The 22,874-nt window shown below is 34.1% G+C and overlaps 1 protein-coding gene across 1 annotated transcript in view; it reads right to left on the bottom strand.

Moving 5' to 3' along the window:
• LOC106457707 (GAS2-like protein pickled eggs) overlaps positions 1–22,874 on the bottom strand; it is a 63,438-nt gene that overhangs the window by 4,851 nt on the left and 35,713 nt on the right. The window contains exons 2-3 of the mRNA XM_013917154.2: positions 4,165–4,272; positions 1,217–1,310 (exon numbers count right to left, since the gene is read on the bottom strand). Coding sequence (XP_013772608.2) covers positions 1,217–1,310; positions 4,165–4,272 — 202 coding nt within the window. The remainder of the gene's footprint in view (positions 1–1,216; positions 1,311–4,164; positions 4,273–22,874) is intronic.

The raw sequence follows: 22,874 nt of genomic DNA, 5'->3' as shown, positions 1-22,874 counted from the left end.
TCTCCATAAGACGACTGTGAAGGAAGGTTAACAGGTATATCTACCGGAGAAGGCAAAGAAGAAAAAAACCCTGGTGAACTATGATGTTGTATATGATTTAGGGGTGAGGATTTTCGACTTTTTAATCTCAGTGTTGTTCACGAGATTCGAAATATTCTCGGGGAGGGGGGGGGGCACACCTAATAGCTTATTTTACCGTTCCAATAACCTAATCAAAAATAAAACGCTCAAAGTTAAGATTTAGTAAACGAGCGTCGCCATATTTCAATTCCTCAGAAACATTTATTCTCTATGTTTCGATATTTTGGATACAACTGCCGCGAGTTTTTGACCAATCAGAATCTAGTTAATAAGTTTTTAGATCTTGCCAAATAGTGTGTTTACGGCGTGGATATTTCAAGCGAAAAATTTATTGAAAATTTACTCGTTAGTTTCATTTAAGAATGGAATACATTTACAAAATGGCAAGGGTTATCGAGTGGTATGGTTGAGAGAGGGCTAGAGAAGTTGATAGCTCGGTTAAAAACAAATTTAGATGGAACTGGTTGGAAGTGGTGAAGTAAAAACTGGAATAACTCATTTAAAAAATTGATTTACCAGGAAAAGCTTTTTGCACAATATGTAATGAACTTATAAGTTATGCTTCATAGGTTGCTCTACAATTTTTATATGTGGTACTGTAATATGACTGATCAAATTTAGTAAACTTAGTGGTTTTAAGTGCATCATATTTGTCATATACGCGAAGACAAAAAGAAAAAGACAGGAGTATACACCCAGAATTTTCTCGAAATATTTCAGACTTATTTTTTCCTTTTGACCGTCCTAATCCCATCTTATCTGTAAGTCAGTACCATTGTCAGCGCAAAGAGAAGTTCGTATTTTAAAGCTTTATCAACTAATACAAAGTCGAAGACCAGAGCTTCAGTAATTACTGGACCGTTTTGCATATATGCATGTTAACCACATTAAATAAATACTACATCATATGTCATAAAATTCACAAACACTTACGTACAGACGAAAACAAGGTTCGCCAATGGGTCTAAGTATGAGTTTTTAAGGTGTGTGTATTTCATGCATGAAAGCACATAACTCACACGATCAACTCTTACCCAAAGGATAACAGAAACCATGAACTCGCTACAACTCTCACAGGCTCTTTTTATTCAACATAAAACTCTTATTAACTTTAAAATACTAATCGAACACTCACCGATACGACACTGACAGGGATCATGTTTCTCAAGATAATGCCCTAAAGTATCCCATCCACCTCCTACTCGCACCATCACGTGATTACGTAGAATCTGTGAAAAAAATAAAGAAAAATTGTTTAAGGTGTTTTTTGTAGGTTTTAACACCCAGTCTGCGAGTCAGGGAGACTTATTAATAATACAAAACAGAAACGACGTTTTTCAGCACAATTAAAGATAAAATTTTTATGATTATATATTTCAGACGACTAGTTTCAGTAACAGTTTCTATTTCTTACTCTTGATATAGTAACAAAATATGCCTGAATTGGAATTATCATGATTGGTGGGTTGGTTCCGAAACAAAGCCTTCCCGTACTCTCTCTCTCTCATTTTTTAAAGATCCGAATAGAGACTTGAACTCAATGTGATTTCTGGAATCTGAATTGCCCACCAGCGCGTGCAGAATTCGCACTAGTTTCTGGGTTATGAGGGAGTAAGACCCATACCCAAGTCTAAAATCCCACACAAAACAAGTTAGCGGAGGCACATTACGCAGTAAAAGATCTAGTTCCTCATCTCTATAATGCCGTTTTCTCGGCAGTTTTTGTGAATTATGTCGATAGAATTGCCGTGAAAGATTCAACGAAGCTTACTTGCCGCTGTAAAGTGGCCAAGTGTTGTAGGCGTCTAAAAACATGAACACTTGCACTATTTTTGCCAGAAGAACACAGTTCAATCAACCCATATCGTCGTGACTGAGAGATGAGTTTTTGTTGTTAACAAATCGAGCTTTGTATTAGAATATATACTTTTTGTTCTAACTTGAATACCGGAAACCGTAACACCCCTTTGTAGCCCATCTTCCCAGACTGTACAGTTGAAATCGGTACATTTGGTTTATACAAAGGACGGCCTTTACTTCTCATGCTTCTGTCAGGCCATTTTTTTCAACCGAAATCGTTGCTTGTCCAAGAGTCAACCACAATATATTTGTTACAACCACGTCTAAGTGGGCCTACTTAACAAGACACGTTCTTGTAGTCTACCTTCTGTCAGTTTTATACATATCAGGCAATAATGTTTAGATTTTGTACAAATTGGCAGAAGTACCTCTCACTAGAGAAGCTTTCGGTTTTGAAGGACATGTTTTACTGCAGGAAACAATTATAAAACATTATGGACATGTGTATAATTTAACATGTGATTTGGCCTGAACCATTAATAGCCAACGCAGTGTGTACCAACATTCGTTTTTCAACTTCACATCACAATAGATTACCTGTACTCTGTCAACCAGGGGGGATTAAACCCCAGATTTTAGAGTTGTAAGCCTTAAACTAACCGCTGACCTACCGAGGGTTGGCGGTGATTGAAGTTGACTAGCTGCCTTCTCTCTCGTCTCATCAGTTTCAAATTAAGATGTCTATCTGTAACTTTGCAAGGAATTCTGACACAAACTAACAACAATAGTCTCACTCATTCAGGTCAAAATCTGTCACTCTGTCAGTGCATTTTTCTTTCAAGTCTTTTGTTAGATAAAGCAGTATTGTTTCAAGATAAGTCAGCTATACAACTTAGGATTGTTTAATACTTAAATACAACGAAAATTTTGTTTCATTACAAGTTACAGAAAACAATTCTGGGTACCGTTTCCCAAAATTCCACTATTAAGCCTTTTGTTTCTCATATGCTTCGTAAATCATATTACAACAACCTATGGCAGTAGTTTCAAAACGCTTTCAGACTAAACTGTTGGCACATTGTTTGTATGGTACACTTGACGAGTATTATGTAAAACTTTTAACCGAAGTCTCTCATTAAATCTAAAAAGTTTCATTGTTTATCTATTTATTTATTTTGCTTTACTCTGGCGGCTCTTTCTTGGTTGCATTCTCTTTCACCGAAAAAAAAGAAGTGCGGTTTAATTTGTATTATAATAAAATAATTTATTTTCTGAAATCAAAAGCTGTTGTTACTTCATTTAAACCAGTGATTCTCAACCACCGATCCGTGTGATTTCACAAAAATAATTGGAATATTCACATGTAAATCGTAATGGTTTTCGTTATATTTGCAATTTATAGAACTCCACGATAATTTAGGGAAGCGGCGAGTTGTTACCTGGTGTCGGAAAGGTTGAAAAACGTTGTTCTAAATTATTCCTGATAAATAGAAAAAAAAGGTGAATAAATTATATATGTGACTGACCACAATCAGTGATTACAGAATGAATGAATAAATAAATAAAAACATTTTTTGAAGTTATGTTTCTGAAATCTTTATCTCTTTCAAATATTTTATTCATTTCTTCCATTACTTTTACCTTTGTTTGAATTTAGCAGGTGGCACTATAGACCAAGAAAACAACCTTATTTATAATTTCTGAACTTAATAGCGAAATCAAATCTTAAATATGCAAATTATAACATACGTATTTCAAGAAGCAGTGGATAAGGCATATACCGCTCTTACTGGTTACTGAAGACGTTTAAAAAATAATATTTACAAAAATATATATAAATCCGCGGGATTTCTGCACATTTTGTAGTAAGCACCGTTTTATCCGTATCAAAACGGTAAAACTTCGTTAAACTGGCCATTATTTTAATTCACATATAAATATAACGAATAAAATGACGTTACAATTCCACTGAAATACTGTACAACAACCAAAATTCTAATTCCACTAAAGAGATGGAAACGCAGACATAAAAAAATGTAACTGACGGCTTGTAACTCTTCTACTAATAATGCATAAGTTTATTGAAATTCCCCATGTAACTAGATAACACTGAATACTGCCATTCTTAAATAATGCAGAAAGAAAACAAAAACAACTGATGGAGTGGATTTTTCAAAATGCTCACTGTTTCTCATTGAATGAGAAAATCAGAAACTTACTACTTTGCCATGAAGAGAGGAAAGTTAATAACTATTAACAATACTAGATGGCGATAATACTCACCCTGACAAAAATAAGAATCTTCGTATTACCAATGCGATATTTTCCTTCCGAAACTCTAACCATCGGAAACTGGCAAGGGCAAGTGCAGCGGTTCAAAAGTTCTACTACCTAGGAATATAACAGCAAAACAAATGCTAAACTTTATATATCAACTGTGTATTATTAATATTTTCTACAATATCATAACAACAACAAACAAAACCCCAAAAATTTGGGAATCCTCACATTTCCCGAAAATATTCTAAGGTTAAAGTTTCTTAGTTTTATATAAAAATTCATATGCACAGAAGAGGAACGAGGTGAATATTTGAAGGATGAGCTCGTCCTAATGGTGTGAATATGTAAACTAACACCTTTAAATTTATCTTTCGAAATATGTTTTTACAAATTGTTTATCACAAGAAGGAATGATACAGATTTAATGAAGTGCATGATAAACTATCACTACACAAATACTTGGTACAGTTTTAATGATAAACTATCACTACACAAACATTTGGTACAGATTTAATTATAAACTATCAATACACAAACACATGGACCCTCACAGTAGTTTCATTTATCTAGAAAGAAAAAATAGGGTTATGTATGTGTGTACTGGCAGGCTGCGATTAAGTCACAATTAAGCCTTACGTCGTATATTATTTTTCTTTACTATATATAGAAAGTTTAGATAAATTTTCAGCAGCTTCTTTAACGCACACTCAGGGTTCAGTGCCACCCATTTCTTTCTCAGTTCCCACGATCATTCAGGAACGGCATTTCTCGGGGCGTTCAACTAGAACAATCCAGATACTACTGTAATTTTAGAGATGTTGAAGTTCACATATGGAATTATTGTTCTAAAATATGGAGTCAAAGTAGACAAATGCTACTGGGAATTCATTATGAGTCATTACTCAGGTTAAACTTAACATCCGTATAAGTAGGACCACTAGGACTTAAGTACTCGGTGATCTTTCCATATGGTTATGGTCATGAAACAGTAAGTTTACCACATCGCAATGTTTGATATGGTTTTCCAAGTACCTATAACTTTCTTCCCCCATTTTTACTACACTGCCTATTGGAGAAGACCTGTTTCGATACAATCTACCACGCGATATATGGAACAGATGATGCAAAATTTGCAATTTTTTCTTCGTACGGTGTTACAAAAACCATATTAGAAATTCAACATTATATTTATAAATAAACTATGATAACAAAGTCTGTAAAGACCAATAATGATTTTAATTTATTGCAACTCAGAAACAGGATAAGTTTTTTTTAAAGCTGCAGATGTTTCAATATCATATCACCTAAAGAGCCCCTTTTTAACGGCCAATAAACTTTTTGATAAACATCGCAATAACAAGTGAAACTTAAATTGATTTTCGACCAAAAGTTATAAGGGTTCCACTATAATCAACGGATTTCATAAATGTTAAGCAGAGGTTAGTCAAACATGGACAAGTTTTATGACTTCTTTGGCTACTGGAGATAGATAGAGAAAACGTCTACACGAAACGAAAACTAGAGCAAGAACAATAGTATATTGCACTGTTAAGTGAGAAAGTTCCTAGTGCAGTATGCTAAAATCCTACATTTTAACAGTAAATGTCATTATATATCAAAATAAGAAAAGCTTCTCACAAACTCATACTAACTTGTACAAGTCTCCATTTTCTTCAACTTGAGTACATGATCGACTAACACTTTCGGGTAAAAGTCATACAGTCAAGTAAGTATAAGCATTATTGAAGTATTGTTGTGATATGTAACCTCCATATAAGACAGAGGATTAGCACAAATTTACGAGCTTTCATATCCTGTCAACTCAATGCATGCAGAACACCTGCTCGGAAGTTTTGAAAATTTACCTGAACACACCTGACTAAATACACATTCTTCGCTTGTTATGGAAAGATGAAATACATCAGTTTTGTATTTTAATACGATAACACTATGGTGGATAGAAAAGGACAGTGTTGTTTTTACAGTAAACAGCCAAGAAAAAGCTTAATAAATTGCGTTTAAGTCTAGGGTATTAAGTTTCTCTTACACTTGGAAAAGGTATAAAATGAAATTCGTTACAGATTAGTTAAAAAGAAATCATCAAATAGTTTTGTACTTTAAATAAGCATGTAATATTTGACAGCATTTAGTAGCGGTCTCTTTCAAGATAAAGCATGACAAGCTTGTTAATATATTAGGATAGCAAAAGTGCAGTCAAGCGTTAAACCAATACCAGCTAATAACTTGAGACAAAAAAGCATGATATTCATCACTATAACAAATTCACGTAGTTGGCTTATGATATAGAACATTCTCACGCAGTTGGCAGAGAACCCATTATGTTAATGCTTTTCAACCAGACTAAATAAAATGCCAGGGAAAATAAAGAAAAACATTCCATTAGCAATGAGAGACAATTCAGGAAATCCTGCTATAAAAGAAAAATAATCTGGAATGTCATGGATGTTGAAGCTGGGATGAAGGGAATCATCCTGTAAGATTATAGATGTTTAAACAGGGGTGAAGGGGAATCGTCCCGGAAATCAAAAGTTTCCTTTTAGAGAGTTGAGACATCCGGGAAGTTATAGGAATTCTACTGAAGAACGTGAAACATTTGGAAGTAGAAATTATCAGGAAAATATGTCCTTTGACCTTCTGTTACGAACACTAGTGTTTGAAGTCTTACTTATAGGTCTGTTGATTAGTGATATAATATTTCCAGGTAGTCATTTCACATGACTTAAAGGAACTTACGTGTTCGCTATTATAAAAATGATTTTAATATTGAAGAGATATATATAAAGTATGAATATCAATAAATCAAGGATAATTGTCATTATTTCTTGCTGAGAGCTAGGTTTTTCAAGGAGTGCTCTTAATACACGTGCCTCTAATACATATAATTCCGTCACACACTTTACAATTTTTGTATCACACACAATATGAGACATGTATAGTTACAGCTTCACAAACTTTGTGGTTTAGACATTGTTATTGAAAACAAGAACTGAAATAAAAAACACCTATCTAAATCAGTCGAACACGTCAATGGCAAACTCGTAGCCGCACGCACATGTTACAAAATTAATGTCAATCACAATGATATGTGAATTACGTCTATGATAACGCCTTTCTTTCTGAGTTGAAAAAAACAAAAAACAACAACAACAACCACAAAAAACAAAACAAAACAGATTTACAGAACCACTACATCAATTTTCGAAATAGTTTTACCGTGTAATTTATAAAAAAATGCGTTAAGCTTAAGGGCTTATAACGCTAAAATCCGGAGCTCGATTTCCAGCGTTAGACACTGCGCAGAATGCCTATTATGTAGCTTTGCGTTTAACATCAAATCAACCAAATGAGATATATTGTATATAGTTTAAAAATTTGCACTGTGCACCATTCCCAGATAATCATAATTTTCTAACATAATCTTACGTTATCATTTACCAAACAACACTTTAAAATTTCAAACTAATTTTACAAAATAGCTTCAGAAACGTGAATTAACCCTGTAACAGCGAATACCTTATTTAGTGTACAATATATAAAGGTTGGTCCATAAAGAACTCACCAACAAAGGCGCTAAGGACACTAATTCTACTTCATGTAACTTTATCAAGAGGACTGTTTATGGGATCAAGTGTGGACATTTAGAACATTTGTAATCTTATAGTGATTCGATGACCATTGCAAGCACAACTTTATCATAAAGAAATATGTACTTTGTTATTAAAAGCTCCATTTTCCAACATAAATCCGCCAAACCCGAAAACGTTAATCATATGAAAATATAAAACAATAAAGCAAAACTACTGTGTAAAAGTTCTAGAAGAACAGAAGATAAGGATATTAATGGAAACAAAACAAAAACAGATGAATTTAAGTAACATTCAATGTGAATTGGTGTTCAAATTTTGTCGATGGATGAAATTTAAAAACGAAAATTAACAGCTATAGAACTGCTCAATCGATGTTAGGAGAGTTTTAAGCATAAATATCTTAATATTAAAACCTTTTCTATACATCCTATAGGGATATTAAGCGAGTTTTTAAGTATAGATACCTTAATACTAAAACATCCCTTGTCTCTTCTAGAAATATATCAGGCGAATTTTAACTGCAAATACTTTAATATTAAAACCTTCCCCCCTCTCTCTCCTATAAAATGGACCCATTCTGGTAATTATGATTAGTATAGTGTTTGACACATTTAGCGTAAACTTATAATTTGGTTTCAGATAACACAATTAATGTGAAAGATCAAGTTTTGAAACTATATATTGTACTTCTAATGATGTTAATAACATCATTATCAACTACTCACTTGTGCGATTAAAGGAACATTTACTAAAATACGAGGAAGTCTGAGGTCTGAAATAAAAACCAATGTTAAAGTGTATAATTCAGAATTGTTATACACGCTGCAAATACGACAACAGCATCTCTTTCATATGAACTTTGATTGGTCTTTATTTTAACAAGTAAAGGAGCGATGGTGCTTGATGCTTGCGCCCCTTGCGCACTGAATTGGAACAACCATTCACACAAGTTAGGCTTCATGAAATATTCCTGAAAATTATATTTTTTAACTCCCAGGGAATGTGATTCATAAAAACATTATGTTACTCTTGTAAACCCCGAAAAAGTGCGATATAAATACGAATGATTTCAATTTGTGCACTGTTACTATGAGGCCACTATTATATATTTGCTTGTATACAATGTCATTACACTCCTCTAACAACAAAAATGAGAAACAACGTGGTTTTGCCACTAGTTGAACAAGAGATCCTACTTTTTGTAAGTATATTTTTCTTTAAATAAAACATTGATAAATGTTTTATATTTTTATGGGTTTATTCAATCTAAGATTGTGGTATATAAGTATCATTCGTAACTCTAGTCCAAATGGATGATTTTTATTCTTTAAGATTGAGAATGACACGAAAATTAAATGTCAAGCGCCACCAAGTACTAAAATATTTTTGTGAATATGTATTCATTTGCTACATTTTCACAGTCAGTAGAAAAAAAAAAAAAATTTAAATAAAATACCGTATAAGGCAAAATACTTTATTTTTCACCTTTCTTCATTTCCAGGAATAGCCTGGCATGGCCTGAAGGGAGTTCGACTCTCAATCTGTGAGTCGCGGGCTCGAATTCCGTCATCGAACATGCTCGCCCTTTCAGCCTTTGTGGCGTTATTACGTGATGGTCAGTCCCATTTTTCGTTAATAAAGAGTAGCACATGAGTTGGCGGTGGATGGGGTTGATTTTTTCAAAAACAAACAAACAATAATTTACATGATAAAAAATAAAACAGCTCAAATGTGGATTTTAGCTACATTTAAAACGAGTTAAAAATAGACAGTTAACAAATAAATAATTGGCTTGGTCTTACGCACCGTTTTAATGGAGTACAATTAGATTGGTTTGCCTAATTAGAACTATCGCAGGTATTATATATTAACTGAAATGGAACATTAAACAATGCCAGCGTTTTTCATAAAGAATACATCTGGTACATTTTTATCGGACAAAAATCTTGTCAAAAGTCTCTGGACTTATAGATCTAAAAATCGGATTTTAATATCTGTGGTAGGCACAGCTTAATGAACAAGAAGACGTTTACACTTTAAGCTTCATATTAGTCATTTGCATGATTTTTTATCATAGGAGAGACACTCATCCATGATTCAATCCACCCTCTAACGCTTAAAATTAAAATAAATATATGCTTTAAACACGGATAAAACTATATACTTCAACATCTATTCGAACTCGTAGCAAAACTAAACGTAAGTATGTGTACCACTGTGTTCTTTTATTAAGATATTTACAAGCTTATGCCATAAGTAATAATTAAAAAAAAATTAAGTTATATTTTCATTGTTTTAATTTAGATATTTGCTAGAGAGCAAGTAGGGTAATAAAAGTAGTCCTCTAGCACCTAAAAAATTCACGTTGACGTCAAGAATCCAGCAACTTAGACTAATATCCACACACAGATACATTAGTTATAAGTAAAATAAAATAGTTGTTGATCGATTAAAGTTATTTAGTAAGAATTAGTTGCGCTAATCAGTAATCAATTCAGCATTTGTTATCAATCAAGGAAGTTTTGTTAAACCTCTAAGCATATTAGGCCTACAGTTGTTTCAGGGTTTATGTTGAAATGTTTGTTTGTGAACTTAGACTTACATTTTGCGCCAAGTTGAACGCAGCTTGTAGCAAACGACATTGAAGAAATTAGAAATAAATTTGTTATCCTTACGTGAACTGGACTTGATAGTATTTTTACCAAATAATAAAAAACAGCCAACGACATAACAGATTAAATAATGTTATTATTAATCCAGCTATCATAATTTACTTACTCTAATACATTTTATTCTGTGGTCAAATGATAAAATTAAAAGATACAACGAGCAGTTTTCGTTCTATGTTATAAGAAATCATAACTTACAGAGAATGAAAAAAGTGATTTGGGTGTCATTTTTAACACGAGATTACAACATTAGAGAATACACGCCCGATTTGTAGCTAGCTCATGGCCTTTTACCTATTCACTGGAAAGATCGTTCACTTGATAAAAAGTTGAGAAACTTTGATATGAAAAACAGTTTTAATAAATGTCAGAAAAGTAAGACATAAATCATCTAAACACGCCACACCTGGTTCAAAATGATGAACTGGGTGTCAGTTAAGTAAAATCAATTTTAAAATACTTGACATCACGTTTACTCACGTTTAAATTTATAAATATGGACGAATGTATACACAACGAAATAGTGACGTAAATTATGAAATGAATCAATGAATGTACGACAATATTTATCTGTATACAACGATAAAAAAATGGACCATTCCTCATTGCCACAGTTCATTATGAATGCAGTCACAAACTTTTGAAACGATTATGCACAGGAAGGCCCAAAAGCTTGTTTTCATCTGTTTAAAATCACTGTACGAGAGCATGTGAACTATATATAAACATAGTACAAGGACCGAGAAAGAATCAACGAGGTTTGATGCTAATAACAAAATGTTATTCACACAGAAGACAGAACAATCAACGTTTGGACTTCCCTGGTTGGTAGTTTTGTACAAAGCCTAAATCATGAAGTCAGATCTGATCAAACGAAATGAGGAGATCAACCAGCCGTTTAGCCTCATTTGTCGTCCCATTTATTCAAACTTTCTCAAGAATGGAATTATAGATATACAGAGAGCATTTATAACAAGACTGAAATATTTTTTATTGGTATATTATCGTAAATATCAAAATCAAGACAAGAAATTATAAGTATATGCCACATTAAATATGAAACTGAAAGTTCACAAGATGAAAGATATTATCTGTACTAAAATTAAGGATATATGTTTTAAAACTTCAATCATGATTCGTACTTAAATGCAATATTTTAAACTTTGATTGAATGACTGAAAGTAAACAAAGATGTATAACATCATGTCAACCACACTACATCTGAAATCCAGCGTCGACGACGACTTTCGCTGGGATAAAACAGACATGGTAAAGAAGAAAGGGGTCGGTGAACCGACTTAGAAAAAAATTCAATGTGATCGTTAAAAGTACGAAGATTCTAACAATATATTATAAAATAAAATGTCGAAGGTTATTAAATAAGTCGTAGAACTCGCGTGCATCAGCCTCGGTATAAATATACGTTGATTGAGAAAATGGATGAGAAACGAACTACATTTCAGTTGATGGTATTTCATGCGGAACATCACGTGCTCACTTTTTTAAACTGAGTAACGAACTCTTTATTGAAAGCGCCATGCTCAATTCTTATTTTCACTTATCAGTATATAGAGTAACAGATTGAATGATGATAACCAAAGAACTGCAAAAATAACCGAGTGGATATAAACATTTGAAGACAAATCGAATGAATAATGATTTAAATAAGTTCGACAAGGTTATTGTCATCTCATCGTGACAAGTGAAAATATCAATCTCTGATCTGTCTAGAGGTATTCACTACCAAATATGTCATCTTCTGAATCACAAAAAGAAGACAAAATAATCAAGTATACGTAAATGTTTTGGTAGTTAAACATAGCCATAACACACGTAGAGAGTTGAACACATAGATAAAACAGATACAGGCTGTCAGTTCGACAGGTGTAGACACAAGTATATAACACACTCCAAAGCAAGTATTTCAGATCTTGTTCTAATTTTGTTAACACACAGCCTTGGTTGTGTATATATATACAGTAAGGAACAAAGTGGTCACATGACCGGAAATTGCTTAACAGTTTAGTAAGGGTATCTTAGTACCCCGGGGTGTTGGTTTAGAGTAGGGCTGTTTTGTTCAATTAAGATAGCTCCCTTAATTTTGCATTTGTTAATGTTTGGTTCTTTGTTTGGCCGGAATTACAGGGGATGTAGAGGCTGATGATGACAAAACCTTGTCGAAACGTTGTACATTTGCTATTGTGTTAAACTTTTATTAAAGTTTTTCTTCATTACCCATTCAAGCCGTCTTCAGCCATTATTAATTGTCGAAAATGTTCCACACAACTACCAGAACAAAAACCTCAAAATTCAACTCACAAATAAAATTGACACTAATACACCAAACAACAACACAACGTTACACTGCAGTTAACCATTTATCACTTCAAAAATAATCAACACTTGGAGAAAAGTTGTCATTAAAAAAAATTCCCGTTGACTTCAAATTCACCCCTAAACCCGGCCTTAAATTAAAAATCATTACTAAATATAGATTATGCAGAATCACGCAATACAAACTTCATTTATAAAATAACGTGCAGAATTCTACATCTGAGAAACCAGAAGAAAATTGTAAACCAGATTCACCGTAATAAAACATAATTCAACATAATAAAAAACCCTCCCATGTTTATCACCATTGCAACTCAAAAATCCACCGTATATCTATACAAAACACTGATTTTAAACAAAGAACCAAACGTTAACAAACGCAAAATTAAGAAAACTATCTTAATTGAACAAAACAGCCCTACTATAAACCAACACCCCAGGGTACTAAGATACCCTTACTAAACTGTTAAGCAATTTCCGGTCAAGTGACCATTTTGTTCCTTACTGTGTATATATATATATATTCCTGTATCTATGTAAACTACTTGTACCTGATGATGACATAATTTGTCCAAACGTTGTACATATATATATATTAGTTTTCTTCAATTACCCATTCAAGTCGTCTTCAAACTTTTATTTTCTAAAAAGTGTGTTCCTTGTCATCAAACTTAAACCGAACGGATAACAACCAAGGTTGTGTGTTAACAAAATTAGAACAAGATCTGAAATACTTGCTTTGGAATGTGTTATATACTTGTGTCTACACCTGTCTAACTGACAGCCTGTGCCTGTTTTATCTATGTGTTCAACTCTCTACATGTGTTATGGCTATGTTTAACTACCAATATATTTACGTATACGTAATTATTTTCTCGTCTTTTTGTGATTCAGAAGGTGACATATTTGGTAGTGAATACCTCTAGACAGATCACAGATTAATGTTTTAACTTGCCACAATGAGATGACAATAACCTTGTCGAACTTATTTAAACCGTGGTTCATCCAAATGTGACCATCCTTTGAATACGCATTTTTTTTAAGTTCAATAACTTTTCTCTCTCTGCTGAGCCTTTATTGAATAACATTCTTTGATTGAACCAGACAACTAAACTAATTAATGAAACAATAAGAAAGCTGAAAACTACCTTTGGTACAGAGGGTTAATCATACTGTATAAGAATGTGTTGTATGTGCTAATACACTAACGCGTCGCCGCAAATGAGAATTGTGGCACCGTAGGCGTTCAAGTTTAGCACCTACGTATATTTAGTTCATTAGGAGGCAAATTCTCGACTATTCGGCGTGCACTCTCACCAAGAATGGAGGATAAGTTGACGGAATTCTTTAAAGGCCTTTTCAAGAAAGGACATTCGTACAATGAGATTATTAAACGATGTAGAGACAAAGGACATACAACGTTTTAAAAAAAGGAAAAAAAAAACACGTACAGCAAATACGCTCGAAAACCACACAAGCCATTTCAGACTAATGAATTCATTCTCAAAGTGAATGCTATGGTTAAGAAAGAGAACCCTCTGATCCAAAAAGACATTGCAATTAAATTGGGTATACATCTTGATACTGCTAATACGATAATAAACAAGGATTTGAAAATGGTAAAGACTCATTAAACTCCAGCCACACCTCAGAGTAAACGACTGTTTGTGCGACGGAAGAAGAAACCGGAATTACAAGATTCATATACCATATTTGTTCGGAACAAACCTGTTACAGTACCCCAATGCAAGGTTTGGTTTCCTTAAATTAACATGGTCTTGTAAGACAACGCTTACTTAGTGATGAGTCTGTGAGAAGTTAGTCAAGATGATTGGTGTGATGTTGACGTCGCAGTCTTTTGTGAAAACTTGTTACAATAGGAATTGCAGTGTCGGGCAATAGGGTGTTATCAAATGGGTGAAGGAAGGAAGTTATTTCAAAGGCAGCACGGAGCCTATATCATTGTTGCTATATGGGTGGAGGAAGGAAGTTATTTCAAAGGCAGCACGGAACCTATACCATTGTTGCTATATGTGTGGAGGAAGGAAGTTATTTCAAAGGCAGCACGGAACCTATACTATTGTTGCTATATGTGTGGAGGAAGGAAGTTATTTCAAAGGCAGCACGGAACCTATACCATTGTTGTTATAAAATGTGACTGAAAATCGTTACAGAATGTGCAACTAATCGTAGATGAATACTATAGTTCATAAGCATAGGAAGCAATAAAATATTTACAGGGCTCTAATCACACAAGCTTATGTGTGTGTGGTGTGGTTCAGGGAGAGGTTGTTTGGTGATGGTATTAATAAAAACACAGATATGCATAATAAGTCCAATTTTAATCGGGTTAGGCCAATAGGTTCCCATGCCTACGCCCTTGTCTGAAAGAGTTTCATATATAACTGGGTCATCAAGTATAGAGCATTTTCACATATAACCAGAATATCGATACAATTCAAGTATAGAACAGTTTCGCATATAACAAGAACATCAATACAACCCAATTGTAGAACAGTTTCGCATATAACAAGAACATCAATACAACCCAATTGTAAAACAGTTTCGTATATAACAAGAACATCAATACAACCCAAGTGTAGAACAGTTGCGCATATAACAAGAACATCAATACAACCCAAGTGTAGAACAGTTTCGCATATAACAAGAACATCAATACAACCCAAGTGTAGAACAGTTTCGCATATAAGAAGAACATCAATACAACCCAAGTGTAAAACAGTTTCGCATATAAGAAGAACATCAATACAACCCAAGTGTAGAACAGTTTCGCATATAACAAGAACATCAATACATCCCAAGTGTAGAACAGTTTCGCATATAACAAGAACATCAATACATCCCAAGTGTAGAACAGTTTCGCATATAACAAGAACATCAATACAACCCAAATGTAAAACAGTTTCACACATACCGGAACATCAATACAACCCAAATGTGGAACACTTTCACATATAACCTGAACATCAATACAACTCAAATTAGGAACAGTTTTGCATATATCCAGAACATCAATACAGCCCAAGAGTGGAACAGTTTCACATATAACCAGAACATCAATAAAATCCAAGTGTGGAACAGTTTCCCATATAACCAGAACACCAATACAGCCCAAGTGTGGAACAGTTTCGCATATAACAAGAACATCTTTACAATCCCACAGTCTGGAATAATTTCCATTCAACCCGAGTTTGGCAAAGTTATATACACGGATCAGCCATTAATTCATCAGACTGGAACAACTTCATATGTTACCATAGTCATCTATACAGCCCAAGTTTGAAATAGTTTCGCAATTCACCAGATCTTCCATTCTCTACTTTTTAAGTTTCATAAAATACTGTTAAATCCATTTGTGGTATTCAAATATACTGGTATTCGACAGGTAATGAAAAGTATCCACAAAAAGCAGGCTAAGGAAGTTTAAGGTATTAATAAATTGGAAACAGATAGCGAAGGAAACAAGCGAAAGCATGTGAGCAAATAAAATAAAAATATTTATCCACAACGGCTGTTTGTCTCCAACAAAACTGTTCGGTTTCCGTTTTGTTATAACTCGAAGTAGCTGCTGGGGTAAAGAGGAAATTGTGTGGATAACCCAATTTTTCAGTCAGACTAAGGCCTTTGTGCGGTATCCCACGATCCTTAAATTATATACCTCAACCGTTATTCCACCACACATAATCCTAACAATCCTATGCCTCCTTTAATAGGTTTCGGTATTACATGCTTAAATATTTCCTTTTGACACTTTTTTAAATAGCATTTCACAATAGATACTTTGACTTGAAACTTAATCCTAGTCCCGGTTTATTTCCATTGAGTATAAAGCAGAATGTGCAAGGACCAGAGTATTAACTTATAAATATCTTAAGTTGCATTTCAACAGCAATATATTAGAAAAAAAAAAAGGTGGCAAAACAATACGAAGTGCGATTCAAGGTATCGAGCGATTGAGTTTTCGATTAAACTAGTAATCAGGATTCAAGAGAGAGAAGGCTGGACTTTTTAGTTTGCTTCACTTTGCTAGTTTCGTGTTTACATATTTACACTTTTAGCTGCTGAAGTTTTTAATATTTCCTTGCCGTAGAAAGTATTCCCAATAAATCTTTAGTTAATAATTATCTCACAGAAATGAAGAAGAATGTTGTATCCACTTGATAATTTCTGTTCTGATCAGAGGTGTAGTGGGGTGAGAACGCATTGGCACGTCGTTCTTGTACGTTTTAGCCGGAACGCCATACCGCCACTATTTCGAACGAATCCCACCTTATTGCAGTAGATTTCGAGTTCCAGCACTTTTTTATTTAGCACCACATTACTGGTTTTGATGTCATCTATCATCAATCAGGTGTAACTTGCAGATATGTGATATCATCACAATAAACCTGTTCCGAATAATTCCAAATATCAGTTGTTGATCTTACACCTGTTTAAAGATTAATTAACACTTAATTCTTGTGTGTTACAAATATATACATCAAACCGGACTCGTACTAAGCCGTAGAGGCCCGGCATGGCCAGGTGGTTAGGGCGCTCGACTCGCACTCTGTGGGTCGCGGGTTCGAATCCCCGTTACACCAAACATGCTCGCCCTTTCAGCCGTGGGGGCGTTATAATGTTACGGTCAATCCTACTATTCGTTGGTAAAAGAGTAGTCCAAGAGTTGGCGGTGGGTGGTGATGACTAGCTGCCTTCCCTCTAGTCGTACACTGTTAAATTAGGTACGGCTAGCGCAGATGGCCCTCGTGTAGCTTTGCGCGAAATTCAAAAACAAACAAACAAACTAAGCCGTGATTGATTCATTTATATTTTTTGAGTCCCATGTCCTATCACTTTACTATAACGATTTAATTTTAATATAAATGAGATACAAAACTAATGATTAAAGTAAGAGTTTTAAAACAGGGCAGAAGGAGCATGATTTATTGACATGTTGATCTGTAATTATTAACGTACATTGAACCGGAACTAGGGCCAGCTTCACTTTGATTAAAGAAAAAGCAGATACATTTAAGTCATACCTTCCAAAGCTTTTTAAAACACCACATGAAATGTACATGAATATATTCCAAAATGAGCACTCTTGAAAAAAAATAACGCCTCACTTTTTTATCACTGTTTTACAGTTAACAATAATGATAATGCATTCCTTACTTTGGAAAAACGAAACACGTTTATATAATAGATGTATTTGCGCAGGTTCCCCGAAAGTGTTCTCTTTCAAGATTAGATAAAATCAAAATTAATAGTAACAAATATTTTTATTTCTTGCTTTTGAAGTTCATATGTCGTCTGTGTCGTAGCCTACAGAGTTCATAATTCTTCTCATGATTCATGGCATGTACACGTTTTACTGACGTCATGACAGTACAAATGGCAACGCTAAGCGTCCCTTATGTGACGTCATTTTAGTGCCTACTGACTGACAGACAAACAGACAACACGCTACTGTATAATGGTGCAAATGGTTATTAAAACAGATGACTCCTCCAGGCGACCTTCGGTCCCATTTCGGGAAAATCAACTATTACAAACAGTCACCAACCACAGTCTTTAAGACGAACTAAATACATGGAAAACAAAGCTCGTGAACAATATCTAATACAGATCATATATTCATGAAAAGGGTACTCAGGGATTATACGAGCATCTAACAGTTCTTTTGAACTTATCTTTAAAATTTGATATAAGGCAAATTCTTGGAAGTAAGCGAATGGTACGTTATTTCAGAAAGAAGAAAAGCCATCGGTTAACTAGAGAGTTACAGATTCGTTCTTTAGACAAAATTATTGAGAAATAATTATTAACTTCTCCCATTTATAGAACTCAACCATATATTGCTCGAAATTCGAAACGCATTCAGGAAATTCGGGAAACTACCGATAAGTTAAATGGACTTACTGAAACAATGATAAAATGATCTATAAAAATAACTGGACATTAAAAAATCATTTGACAGCGTATGACATAATGGTCTCCAGTTCCAAGTGTCCGCTATTTTTCCAACTTTTTGGACGCAGAAAAGTTAATGTATCTGAGGCAAGTGTTGCACAGGGAGGAATAGTTCGCCCTATTCTATTTATAACCAACTTGTCACTTCTAGATGTATTTCATCTCAGTCCACAGATGATTTGGTTTCTCGAAGTGATTCCTAAACTTAAAGCAGTAGTCTGTTTTACCACATCTCCAGAAATGAGCAAAAAAAAAAAAAAAAAACGTTTAACGTCTCTACTTCACGTAACTAACCACATCAGTTACATTCTTATACGTCTCTGCTTCACGTAACTAACCGCATCAGCTACATTCTTATACGTCTCTGCTTCACGTAACTAACCACATCAGCTACATTCTTAGATCTTAAAGGAAAATACTAAACTACAAGAAGCTCAGTTGGCAGCAAGAAAATTCATAAATACCTGACCAGGACTTCAATATGAATGTCGTGATTTGATGTAGCCTAATCTAAACTGTCGAAGTTGCAAATCATCCAAAATGATGTAATATGTACAACGTTCAGATCGATTTCCATAAAGTGTATAGATAATTGTATAAATCTTCCCAAGTTTCCAGATAGATTTATTCACAATTCTATAAAATATTTCAGAAAAGTATTAATAAAAATTATCATTGGAGTAATATTGATACATTTGTTATATATTACTTATATTAACTTGTGACAAGAGGAAACAGGATTGAGTGCCTGTCTCCCATTAACGTCTATGCTAATATTTTTAATTCCAAGGACACCTAACGTATAGGTAACACCTAACTGATGAAGTAATTTGTGAAACTGGACTGTTTGTGGTAAATACGGACGTTTGTTACATCTAGTTTTATTCGAAAGCTAACTAACGTATAGGTAACATCTAACTTAGCAAATAATTTGTGAAACTGGACTGTCTGTGGTATATGCGGACTTTTCTTAGATCTTATTTTTATTCCAAGACTACCCAACCTATAAAATATACCTAACCCATCAAAGAATTTGTGATAAAATTTGACTATCTACAGTATACAATGAGGTGTGTACGTAACAAACTTTAGCAATGATTTAACCAAATGCGTAATGACATACATGGTTATACCCACAAACCTTTGTTGTGTGTGTTTCATCAATCACCAGCAGCTGCACAGAGTTGCACCCTAGTCATGAAGTTGGAAAAACGTCAGGTTTGAACCCTACCCACAGGTAACGAAGTCCATACAGAAACGTGTACTCGCTCGCCTGAGACTTACGAATGAAAGTTGTAACATGTAACCTTTACCTAAATAAAAGGCAGTGGTGTAGTCCTATGGAGTCGCGAGGGAGCGCCGGCTCCTCACTTCATGTGTGGAACATGATTACAATTCCAATTTGGATCGATTTGATTGTAACCATGTCTCTCACATAGAACGGTTTATATAAAGAGAAATTTTATCATTAATTGAAAGGTTTCTGACCTTCCATATACTGCTACGTTACAATAATATGCTGCAAGTAATGATAGTCTGAATTTACGATTTATTAGTAAACACAGTAGCGATACTAAATAACCAGTTTGAGAATTAACTGTTTTCTCGGGGTAGGTAGGGGAGGGGGTGGAGGAAAAAAAGGGATTGTGGCGACTACTCATTTGAAGATTCAGCAGTCCAACACTGGTAGAAGGATTAGCAGATGTTCATGACCTTCTCATAACATATCAACACAGATGTAATCCGCTTGATGTATAAACTGTATGAAAATGTAAAAAAAAAGACACACGAATATACATACATAGGGTTTATAGGATATATTCTAGACTAATTATAAAAAAGTGAAACAGATAATAAATCATTACACATTGTTTGTCTGAAATAGCTTTATATAATTCCAGATCGCCTCTACAAGTCTGAAGCAGCATTATACATTATCAGATCATCTTTCAAATTCAATTTGAAATATTTTCATATATTACTAAATCACCGATTTAGTCACATCTTTGGATCATACATTCAGCACAATGAAGTTTCTGTACCTTGATTCAGGTCTAAACAGTTTAGTTGACCTAGGTATATCAAGTGATCTCTTCCTGGAGTAGGGTGTATGCTCGCGGCTTTAAGTTTAAACTTCCATGTAGCCTATAGTTGTGAATAGAACGCTACAATTAAGAGTCCATTTCTATAAATCACTTGACCGTTTTCGACCATATTCATGGATATGTAAGCTAGAACCACGGGTATTAATATTTTTCTTTTACTTGTTGATATAAAAATTTCTGTTTATATAACACAAGATTTGTTTGTTTGTAGTTGAGCACAAAACTACACAATGGGCTATCTGTGTTGTGCCCACCACAAGTATCAAAACCCAGTTTCTAGCTTTATAAGTCCGAGAATTACCAAGGTGCCACTGGGGGCATATCCTAAGATAATTTAATTTCCAAACACATTAATATGTGAGATTTAGTCACCTAGAATTACATGGATTTTACAGTGTTCATTGGGGATTTGTACTTTGTCCAGTTTCTAATATGTATGATATCGCTGTTCCCTTAAGAGAGCATTTTTATTTAGGCTTCTCTTGGAGTATTATGTTGAAATCTTGTAGAAGTTTATCTGACAACACAGGAGGGTTTACATGATTATGTACAAAGTTCATGAATATTTTTCTGGGCACGCTATAATCTGCGGAAAGTAATGCATTTTGAACGGTTTATAAATTAGAGAGGTTTGTTTTAGCTACAATTATCCAAGCTGGGCTAACGTACTCGATTTTAGGTCTCATGAAAGTTTACAACTTTTATTATATTTTCTGAAGATGTTCTTCCACTGTTGCCAGCAAGACTTCTGAAGTTATTTACTCTTCTCCAAATTTTGTTTTTAGTGTTTGTTATAAAAGCTTTGTGTCGTAGGTGAGACCAAGACATTTAGCTGAGATAGCTGCCTGGAAAAGGGTTTCTTGGAGATATAATTTTGGTGGATGGTTAACAATTTTTGGAGATTTAGAAAAGCACACTATTTAGGTTGTTTTTTGCATTGCTTTTCACATGACTTTTGTGGCAACAACCTTCTATGGAAGTTAGAAACGGTTGGAAATTTGTGAATGCTGCTGTCGTCTTTGGGGAAGTTTTCCAGATAACCATACCATTCGCAAGTTGTGAGGATATACAACTATTTTCATCAAGCAGTGGGATGATTCATACCTACATGATGAACAGTATAGGGCTGACTTCTCCCTGTGGGACAGTGACCTCAGAGTAAATGAATCTGAGTAGGTACTTTCCATGTTAGTTCTAATTTTCCTGACATTCAAAAAAAGTTGTAAAGCCAACGAATGATACCCCTCAGTAGTTTCATCTGGGACATACAACCGTACAATGTTTTTACTAAAACTAACAAAAATTGTTTCCGTTAGCCTGATTAGAGAATCTGTCGTTTGTCCTATTTTTCTAAATCCATTTTGAAATTCAGGTAATTCATTGTTCATTTGTAGAAAGTAAATAGTCTGTGTTTTAAAACTTGCTAAGGCAGCTAGTGAGGCTAATGGATCAGTAACTTTGTTTTATCCGCTGGTTTTCCTTCTTTGTGGAACATGTTAACATTTGCTTGCTTCCAAGAGTTTGGTATACATTTCTGGAAATGTTAAAAATCATTTCTAAGTGTTCGTATACTTTGTGAGTTTCTTTCCTTATGATAATGACTTGTGTTTTGTTTGGTCTCAGTTTTTGTTAAATATTTTAGTTGCTTTGATGATTTCTATGGTTGTAATTGGTTTAATCAACGTATAATTGTTTTGCTTTCATAGATTCTGTATTAGATATTTATCTGCGGTTGCTGGAAACGAGGAGGTATATTATAAGCTATTGTTTGACAAACGTGTTTGTTATAGAAAAACGTATTGACCTAACCTTCAGTTAGTGTTTTAAAAGTGTTCCGTAGTTGTGTTTTAAAACATCTGCTTTTTATTTGTTTAGTGTACGATTTAGTGTTGTTTTGTATAGGTGGGGGGCATTTAGTGTTGTTTTTATAAGTGTGGAGTATTTAGTGTTGTGCAGTTATTTGTTTTCTTTATTCATGACTTGCCTGTTTGGTTACCAGCTGTTGTGATTTATATGTTGTG

This window comes from Limulus polyphemus, unplaced genomic scaffold, assembly GCF_000517525.1.
Source record: "Limulus polyphemus unplaced genomic scaffold, Limulus_polyphemus-2.1.2 Scaffold364, whole genome shotgun sequence".
NCBI lineage: Eukaryota > Metazoa > Arthropoda > Merostomata > Xiphosura > Limulidae > Limulus > Limulus polyphemus.
Note: the sequence above shows the minus strand (reverse complement) of the source record. Positions and strands in the feature narration are given on the sequence as shown.